The sequence below is a fragment of the Triticum aestivum genome, chromosome 3D (genome assembly GCF_018294505.1).
Source record: "Triticum aestivum cultivar Chinese Spring chromosome 3D, IWGSC CS RefSeq v2.1, whole genome shotgun sequence".
Classification (NCBI taxonomy): Eukaryota; Viridiplantae; Streptophyta; class Magnoliopsida; order Poales; family Poaceae; genus Triticum; species Triticum aestivum.
Genome location: NC_057802.1, coordinates 589,110,202 through 589,121,017, shown reverse-complemented (window position 1 = coordinate 589,121,017; position 10,816 = coordinate 589,110,202). Strand labels below are relative to the sequence as shown.

At 45.7% G+C, this 10,816-nt stretch overlaps 1 protein-coding gene across 1 annotated transcript; it reads left to right on the top strand.

The window, feature by feature from the left end:
* Positions 1–230: 230 nt before the first annotated feature.
* LOC123075693 (uncharacterized) lies at positions 231–964 on the top strand. Its single transcript, XM_044498240.1, has one exon. It carries the CDS (start codon positions 263–265, stop codon positions 623–625), a length of 363 nt encoding a protein of 120 aa, XP_044354175.1. The 5' UTR covers positions 231–262; the 3' UTR covers positions 626–964.
* The last annotated feature ends 9,852 nt before the right edge of the window (positions 965–10,816 follow it).

Below are 10,816 nucleotides of genomic sequence, written 5' to 3'. Positions count from 1 at the left end.
CCCGGCAATGATTACTTCTACACGCCCATACACGCGAACCAGAGCGAATAAAGCTCCTGCTGCATTGCATGTAAACGTACAAAGGATCTTGCAATAATGGAATAAAAAGGCAGAGACAACAGATGGATGTGTCCAATCCACATGGGGGCCATGAGAGGTGCCCCATGCCAACCCTCGATCTACTATAAGCCAGTGGTAGCTGCTCCTAGCTAGCACACTCTCGTCCACGATTGCCCAGCACACACGGATTAGCTAAGCTACCATGGGCAGAAAGGTGTGCATCTCCCCTGCAATCATCGCGCTTGTAGTGCTTGCTGGCCTGCGCGCGAATGCTTCCGCCTTCGCCGGCGGTGCCGCTGCCAGCATGGACGCGGCGCTGGCTGTGCGGCAGCTGACGCCAACGCTGTCGTCGATGAAGCTGGAGGACGCCGTGTTGCCGGAGCTGGCGGTGGACCTAGAGGTGCACCGCCGCATCCTCTTGGGCATCCCCCAGCGAACCGAGAACCGCGATGGGCCAGCCTGCCTGAAGAATGGGTGTCCGGCGGACGGAGGAGCGTATACCGACCGCGGATGCCTCAAGAAGTACGGCTGCTCGTTAACGCCACCACAGTCCACAGTGAACTGAAGGGCACTACGTACGGGCGTCAATGCAACCTCCTTCCTGCACGCCGTCCGTTCATGGGCGCACTCGCGTTCCATCCATCCATCCATGTTTTATTTCCTTTCCATTTTGCATTTCAGTATCGTCGTTGCTAACTTTTCTGTCGGCATGTACGTACCTTGAAATGACTTGGTATTCCGTACTACGTAGAGTTGGCATGATTGTGCAAGCGACACGGTTGTACCATCCGGCTGATGGTCGATACTATAGTTGATGTTATCTTACGTCCAGTTTGCACTTAAACACAAGTAAAAACAATTTGTACATCTCCTTGGAATAAGATCTCACTGCATTTGGATTCCATTCACAGTACAACAAATGACTGCGGGCGGTTTATTCCTGTCATCCAGTGGATGAGATCTATCCATAGAATTGGATAAACTGTGTACTAATTTTTTATACAGTTTTATAAGATTATCCAGCGAGTAAGTTTAGTATTATCGTATCATTGGTTCTACTGTACGTAAATTTCCATACTATCTATGTGAACTCGCTAGCGTACCGACTGGGGAGTTATGGCATCTCACACGGCATGCATCAAAACAGACCCACCAAATTCCGCAGACATGTTTGGACATTTCTGCCGACATTTGATAGGTGGCGGCCAACCAACCATATTCACGAAGGACAAAATTCTCGAAACCAGACGAAGTTTAAGCAAGTTTCATAGATTACATGCAAACTGGAAACTATTTAACAAGTTCAACTAAATTTTAGAAATAAGCAAAACCACACGAGGTACCGCGAGCGGCGACCTCGTACGCATGGCCTCCGAGGAAGCGGACCGGCAGAGTGCTAGCGGCGCGCTCGAACTCGGCCAGCCCGATTTTGCAGAGCTCGTCGCTGAACCAGCACCGGCGGCGGGAGGACGTCCGTATGGTGGTACTTGCCCGTTCCTCTGCCCAAGCCAACGCGAGGTGCGGGTCGATGCGCACCCAGTCCGGTGGCACGTCCGACTTCAAGAAAGTCGAATGGCGCCGCTCCCGGTGCTCCTACTCAAAAGCGTATATAACAGCAACATGCAGCACTGCCTTAAAACTCCGTGCATCGCCGGAGGGCCTTACACCGGTGGCCTCCGGGGATGCAACCCACGTTACGGGTGCCCCCCTAACAGCACCTCTAGCGGATCCCTTATGATGTCGACCTGCAAAACACATTTATAGTTAGGGGAAAAATTGCTTTGCGGGCTGGCGTAGGCGGCCGCTGAGTCAGACCCCGCAAAACAGACCCGCATTTTAGAAGATATCCAACTTTCATAAACTGCTCTCACTAGTTGGACCAATATCTTCTCCATGCATTCGTTGTTGATCTGCACATTCTTGATTTTTCATTCTTCTTCTTTGGTTCTAAAGAAGTAGACGTTGGTTCCCCTCTAATTGCACATGTAGCCGCATCATTAGCTTACTAAGGAGTGCACGAACATCTATTAAGTTTCTTTCTATTAATAAATCAAAGCATTCTCCTTCCCAAAACCAAAATGAGCATCCATCTTCCTACACACATGATGATGTTCAAAATGAGCTACCGCAATTGAACCGAAGAATACGGTGACAAAGCCGAATGAAAACAATACATACCCCTGAAGAACACCCATCCGGGGTGCTTCGGTGTGCCCGAAGTTATCCGGAGCACTGTCCGCGTACAGCCGGCCGAATCCCTACCGGCAAACCGTCGGCGGCGGCTATAGGACGAACCCGTCCCTGCATGCGAAGATGGGGCTTTCCCGGGGCTGCGCGGGGTGCTCCCTGACCATTCCATCGCTTGGCGCAGCCACCGGTGGCCGGAAAAGGCAAATCCGGCCGCCCGCGTCGAACGGCCGCCGATCTGCAACTTTCCGGCCCGCCGTCGTAGGAGGGAGTGGCAGAGGGCAACCTCGGGCATGTGGCGGCCTTGCGGCGTGATCCCACCGGCTACTTTCGCCGGAATCGGCGGCGGCGGCCCAACGGTGGGGCGAGGGGGAGAGGGGCGGTGGTAGGTGGGGAAAAGCGCGGGTTGAAATGTCCTCCCCAACAACCACTCTCGCTATATGCAGGGCGTCGACGGGCCAGTGGGGGGAACCTGCGTTTTCGCGGGTTGGGACGGGAACTATGCTGCGCCCCGCGAAAACTTTTACGGGTCGGACGCATTTGCGGGGTCTGTTCGCGCAGGATTTTTCGCACCGACCCGTATTTGGCGGTTATTTTACAGGTCGCTAATTTTTACAGGGTCTGCTAGAGATGCTCTAAGTAACCGAATGGACCAGCACTACATACGGGCGTCAGTACAAAGTTAGTGTAAAGTTGACTCACTTATTTTGCGACGAAGGGAGTACTACATGTTTAAATCTTACTATTGTAAAAGCCGGCTATTAGGTTGACTCTTGATGACATGACAACTTCTTATAGCCAACTGTTGGTCCTCATTGTATTTTATGCCAAATTTTAACTATAAATTTAACTTACAAAATATTCATGCATGTCAAACAAAATTATATCATTGAATATGTTCAAATACGAATCCAACGATATAAGTTTTGTTGGCATGTATTAACATTTTATTTATTAAATATTTGATCAAAATTTGGCATAAATTACAAAGAAAATCAATAAACCAGAATGGAGGTAGTATATTATTACAAAACAGTATAACACAGCTAGTTATGGCTATATTTTTTAAAATAATACATTTTTAATTAATTTGTATAAATATTACGCCTATATTTTTATTTTCAAAAATAATACACCATCAGCTTGCTGCAGGCTGACTGGGCCTAGTCGGCCCACCACAGGCCGATTGGCTTCCAGTCGGCCCGCAGCAAGCCGACTGGGACTAATTGGCTTGCTGCGAACCAATTAGTCCCAGTCGGCTTGCTGCGGGTCGACTCGAAGCCAATCGGCCTGGCCATTTTTCCTTTTCTGTTCTTGGTTTTAGTTGTTGTTTTCTATTTATTCTAGCTATCAAATGAATCTGGTTTGTGTTGAAACTTTTTGCATAATTTACTAGCAATATTAATATGCCACATATAAATTTTCATAATTTTTGGAAAACCAGATATTTATATTTGTATTTGATAGCTCCCGGTGAATATAGATAGGGTTTAAATTTATTTATCCAAATTGTATTTTTCTTATTTTTATAAATATTAAAATATTGAGGAGAATGGTTTAAACATTTTTGTGAACAATTTGAGGAATTTTTTTGGCTTATGAAACAATTTTTGTGAAACAATTTGAGGAACATAAGCCAAAAAAGTATTCTCGAATTGTTTCATAAGCCAAAAAATAATTTTCCTCAAATTGTTTCATTAGCCAAAAAAGTATTCTCAAATTGTTTCACAGAAAATTTTAGACTATTGTCCTCAATATTTTAACATCTATAAAAATAAAAAAATCAATTTGGATAGATAAATTTAAACCCTATCTATATTCACTAAGAGCTATCTAATACAATTTTAAATATGTGATTTTCCACAAATTATGAAAATTTATATGTGGCTTGTTAATATTGCTAGTAATTTATGCAAAAAGTTTCAACACAAACCAGATTCATTTGATAGATAGAATAAATAGAAAACAACAACTAAAACCAACAACAGAAAAAGAAAAATGGCCACATGCACCTAGTCGGCCCGCAGCAAGCCGACTGGAACTAATTGGTTCGCAGCAAGCCAATTAGTCCCATTCGGCTTGCTGCGGGCCGACTGGAAGCCAATCGGCCTACGGTGGGCCGACTAGGCCCAGTCAGCCTGCACCAGACCGATGGTGTATTATTTTTAAAAATAAAAATATCGGCGTAATATTTATGCAAATTAATTAAAAAATGTATTGTTTAAAAAAATTAGCCAACGGAACGCGCTTCGGCTTGCCTCTTCACTGACACGTGGGACTGCACCTGGAGAAACCGACCATGCACCAAAATCCCCCCGCCCACCGCGCGAAAATCCTCCCCCCCCACCGAAAAATTCCCCCCAAATCCTAGATTCAACCGCCCTTCGGCCAACTAGCCAATAATATTCCCCAAATTAAACCCCCCTCCCACCATCCCCTCCCACTCCATTCGCTCCGCCAAAGCCGCCCTCCCCGCCACGCCGATACGTCGGCGCCGCGGTTCGTTGAGGGGACGCACGGCGATCCTCTCGCTCCCACAGTATGCTCTCATAGACTGCCGTCCTCTAGCCGCGCCGCCACCGCTGGCGACGTTCTTGTGGAGGCGCACGGCGGTCAGCGCCGCCACCGCGGGTGATGTTCATGTGGAGACGCACGGCGGTCAGCTTCTCCCACGGTACGCGCATTCTAGACTGAGGCCCCATGCATGTCGGTGTAGCGCTGAATGTTAGCTGATAAACGCTGTTAATCTTACTGTTTGCCGAAGTAGTTTAGAGTCAATATGCTCTGCTTAAGAAGCTTTTTTGCCCTATTCTGCACTCAATCCGCTTAGCTGAGATGGTATGCCAAGGCCGATTAGTTGCTAAAATATCCTGCCATATATTTATTGTGACGTAGATTGCCATGGTCTAGTAGCCAATCTGTTAGGTGAAATAGCTCTACACCATTTTATACTCGATCTTTGTTGCTGCGATGGCCTTCAATAGTTTGATGGTTGTGTGCTCGGCCTCATTGACTGCTGAAACAGCCTGCCATAATTTAGCACTCAAAACTGTTTGCTGAATTAGCTTTACATATATTTCGTTACTTAGATCTGCTCGTCCAAATATCTTGCCATAGCTTTAGACATCGACCTAGGTATTTTCTTCTAAACTTCATGAAAAACATATATGTTTGTCCTGTAATATCTAGTAGAAGAACTAATTTTTATGTCTAACAGATGGATAGGACTTGGATAACTTCTGCTCGAAGATTCTCCGCTGCACATGTCGAGGGGGTTGAAAACTTCATGAACTTTATCAGAGCTGAGTACGGTGGTCCAAAATCAGATGTGCTCTGCCCGTGTAGCAGTTGTATGACTTCAGTTACAAGACCCCAGTCAACTGTGCAAAATCATCTACACTTGTATGGGATGTCGGTCACATATACTAGGTGGGTTCATCATGGTGGAGCTGTGAACGTCAATGTTATGGACTACGTGGAAGCAGCAGATCACCATCTTGATCTGCCTGATGCTCAGGTGGAAGAGGAGGAGGAGGAGGTGGTGGTGGAGCCAATGAGTTTGACCAACATTGAAACAATGCTACGAAATGCTCGTGCATTCCGTGAACTTTCACCTACAGAAGAAAAACGATGGGCCTGCATGTTGGAACAATGCAACGTGGCTGTCACCCCAGGAAATAAGCTGTCAGTATTCTCAACTATGGTCACCTTTCTTCAGGTGAAGACATCTGAGCGGATGACCAACAAATCATTTGATGCAATGTTGGCTGCTTTCCGCAAAGCTTTCCCAGATGCGTCTGAGCTGCCACACACCTACAGTAAAATGAAGAATTTCCTTCGTGCAGTTGGAATTGGATATGATATGATCCTTGTTTGTAAGAATAATTGTGTTCTGTTCCTGAAGGATTATGCCAACTTAAGTGAATGCCCGAAATGCAAATCATCAAGATGGAAAGATGACGATGCTGTGAAGAGGATTCCTCATAATGTTCTGAGACATTTTCCAATTACACTAAGATTGCAGAGGTTGTTTCATGATGCTGAAACAAGAGAGGATGTACTGTGGCATTCTAGGAACCAGGATTTCAGAGATCAGAATGTAATGAGCCATTCATCACATGGTAGTGAGTGGAAAAGCTTCAATCAGAAGCACGAAAAGTTTGCTGCTGACCCAAGAAACATTAGACTTGGCTTAGCTTCAGATGGATTTAACCCATTTGGCCACCAGAGCGCCACATATTGCCTGTGGCCAGTGCTTGTTATCCCTTACAACATGCCTCCAAATGTCTGCACCAAAGAATCAAACTACATAATGGCCTTGCTCATCCCAGGTCCAAAAAGTCCGGGAAAGGATTTTGATTTGTTCATGGAGCCTCTTGTGGAGGAGCTTCAACAGCTATGGAGGGGTGTTCTCACTCGAGACCTATATAGTAGCCCACCAGCTGATTTCTTTCTGCGTGCTGTTATAATTTGGTGCATCCATGATTATCCGGCTTTGGGCACTATGTCAGGGCGAACGACACATGGTTACAATGCATGTGTTCGCTGTGACAGGAATCCGCTGTCATACGCAATACTTAGCAAGATCTGTTACATTAGACACCGTTGTTTACTTGTCAAGGACAAGCCGCATCCTAGAAAATACCGAAGACATGTGTTCAATGCAAAGCATGAAAACCGTGATGCGCCAAAGAGGCTCACCGCCGATGAGTTGCAAGTGGAATTAGAGAAGGTCAGGCATATTACACCAGGAAACCATCCTGATAATGGTAGCGGGAAAAGGAAGCGTGGCAGGGCAGAAGAGAGATTATTGTTTACCCGCAGGTCCACTTTGTGGGACTTGGAGTATTGGAAAGATTTGGATCTGCGTCATAATCTTGATGTGATGCACATCGAGAAAAATATATGTGACAGCATTATCGGCACACTTCTTAATATTGAAGGCAAGACGAAAGATACCTTAAAATCTAGGATTGATTTGACACACCTGGGTATCAGAAAGGATTTGCAGGTGCAAGATGAAGGTAAACCACGGGATATGGCACCAGTTGTGTACGTCTTGGACAAGGTAAAAAGAAAAGAATTTTGCAAGGTCCTGTCACGTGTGAGATTCCCACATGGATTTGCTTCCAACCCTGAAAGGAGAGTCAGTGCAGATGGAGACAAGGTACAAGGGTTGAAAACTCATGACTGCCACGTCCTACTTCAAAGGGTTTTACCTGTTATCCTTAGAGGATTGGGCCGCCCTGACTTATACAGAGCAGTTGCAGAGTTGGGACAATTCTTCAGGGAACTCTGCAGTAGAACTATCAGGATAGATGCTTTGGAGCGTCTTAGAGACAAGATACCACCTATCCTATGTGACCTTGAGAAGATATATCCTCCATCCTTCTTTGATGTGATGGTGCATTTGGCTGTTCATCTACCTGATGAGGCACTACTTAGAGGTCCAGTACAGTATGGCTGGATGTACCCTATTGAAAGGCGGCTAGGCACTTTCAGGGGCTATGTTAGGAACAGAGCTAGACCCGAGGGTTCCATTGCAGAGGCCTACATTGCTACAGAAGCGTTGACATTCTGCTCAAAATACATTGAAACAGTTGATCAGCTTAGCAAAGACATGGATGAAGACAATCCCGGGCTCAATGTTTTCAATTATTCTGTTCGAGTTATAGGGAAGAGTCGACAAGAGGAAAAACCTAAAGATTTGGACAAAATGGTTTGGTATGTGTTGAATAACTGTCCTGAGATACTACCTTATATCAAGTAAGTGCTAAGTACTGCAGCTTATACATCGTAATCTACTAAACTTGCAACACATTCTTATATATTTAGATGGTTGACGTGATCACTATGTTGTGCAGCATCTACAAAAAAGAGTTACTGCCGCAAAATCCAAGAAACATTGACAAACTGGTTATGGCAGGATTTGTGAAATGGTTCAAGAGCCATGTAAGCTTTTGAATTGCACTGTCAGTTTTTTTAATATATTGAGTACATAAGATGACCATCTTGTCTATTTTCTAACCATAGGTTAAGAAGATGCGGGAGGATGGGCAGGCAGTTGATGATGCCCTTTACTCACTAGCAATGGGTACCGATACTCGGGTAAGACATTATGAATCTTGCGTTGTTGGAGATGTGCGCTACAACACCCTTGCACGAGACGAAGGCAGGAAGACACAAAACAGTGCCATCATGAGCACGGATACGTATGACAAAGAGACAACTGAAATGTATGCTAACATAACAAACATTGTTCAGTTGCAGTATATCTCCAGTTTCGAGGATCATCGGTGTGTGGTTCTGTTGTGCTGTCGTTGGTATAACCTGTTTTCCAGGATCGCAAAATCCAGAGCTGATGATTATTTCAAATCCATCAATGTCAAGGCGGCGTACCAGACCAACGAGCCTTTTATTTTGGCAAATCAAGCAACACAGATATTTTTCTTGGAAGACACATTTGCACGTAGCGATGACTGGAGAGTAGTGCAAAGGTTTGAGCAGAGGAATTCGTTTAATGAAGTTGCACAACAAGATGATGCTTACACTGCTCCTGATGTACAAGATAACACAGATGTTCCTAATATCTTTGAGAACCATCACGTCAATGACGCCGGCGAAAAGATTGCCTGTCATGCTGTGGACATACTAGAGTTGATCAATAAGAAGCCAACGTTCGAGGACGAAGAAGAAGATGACACCGTGGGGAATTACGATTCAGACTGATACACATGGCGAAGATGTTGACGCTACTGCTGCGGATGATGATTACATTGCTTTTGTTGTATTTGCCTGTCAGAAGACTTTTTATCTACTATGTGAAATTGTGTTTGCTATGACAACTGAAACCTGATGAACATGTTGTTTAGTATTTTCCTGTGAGAACATCACTTGTTATGTATGCTGATTTGTGTTTGGTGATTATATGACGACTAAAACATCATGTCATTGCTGTTTAGTTGTACTCATATTTGCTGTGAAACTTGAATTTCATGACATAGTTTGCTGTTGGACTGCAATTTGCTCGACGTCTTCGAATGAGAACAAAGCTGACCCGACAGGTCCTCTGCTAATTTATTTATTTATTACCAAGAGGGCCTCTGCTATTTATTTATTCATGAGCAAAAGGGGATACCCCCTGATTTCCGTTAATAGAAATCATTAGATGTTCACAACACTAGGCCCAGCCTGCTACACAGGTTTCATTCATTACTAGTTTCAGCAAAGTGCTCATGTCATAGCCACTAAATACATCAAGAGTGCTACATACACTGCAAATAAAGAGACAATCATCCTACAGAGCACATTGATTTTGCCCATTATCTTCACAAGCTCTTTCATCTCCTCATTACGGTCAAGGCCGTTCAGCAGCTGTTGCTTGGCCATGATTAGAGGAACTGCATCTTTAACCTTCTGCTCTGCATCTTCCTCTTTTGCCATTCCTTCAGTTACTTGTCCAACACCCCAACCTGCTGGTATCGGGATTCCTCGGCTAACCAAATAATCAGCGTAGTTGCACTCCCCCACATCAGCAACTTCCCAGAAATACAAATCACACGAATATTCCCTTTTCTGCATGAATCAAATTGGAAGATCATCAACCAAACTATTAAAAAAATCAGCAACTGAAAGCAGCAGAACAACACTTAAACATATTATTACCCCATGACTCGGCCAGGGTTGAGGATTGTGGTTGAGATGCGACGGATGACTCTGCGTGATTTGCGGCAGTTGCACCACACCAACGGCAGCGGGTTGCGATGAGCAACCGGCTGCGGTGCGCGTGCCGGCGGGGGTGTGATGAGACTCACAGGCGATGGTACGGGTGGCGACTTGGCGCATATTTGGTTGTTGCCTGCTGAAGAGCAGGTCGACGAGCAGCCAGCGGACATGGTTGCTGCGGCCAGAGCTTCTGATGCTAGGCAGAGTAAGTAGAGAAGAGGAGAAGCGAACGTTGGATATGTCAGTTTCATTACTTGCAGAGTAGCATAGCACCATATATAGTCATAGTCTAGGTTTGGATTCGGACCAGCTACAGGAGCACGTCTCTCTTTTTTCTAAAACTCAGCAACGTCTCTTTACTGGTACACTAGCTTGTTCTGTATGCCTTCTCAAGTCTTTGATTCCTCCACCTGACATCTGGGATCCACCCGAAGGGCCTCTGTATTTCGCGAAAAAAACGTACCCCCCTGACAGGTCGGACCCACCAGCTATCTTCGCACGCAAGGAAGTGCCTCCTTATTACGCACAAAAAAATGAATACTCCCCCTGTCAGCTGGAACCCAGCATCGTGGGAGGCTGACTTGTGGGCCTACCAAGTTGACGGGGATGGAGGGCTTTGTCAACTAAGTCAATATGAACGATTCTAGCTCCAGTTACCGTACGATGTTCATCCAACGGCAGTAGTGCTTCTTCAACCTCTGGTCTTCTTGCTCCAGCCGCCCAAACCAGCGTCGGTTGTGCCGCATGCTCCTGCCTCCCGTGGCCGGCTGTGATGCCACGGAGGCCTCACCACCCCCTACTACTCCCACCGCTTGCCAGACCATCCCTCTACTCACCCACACAA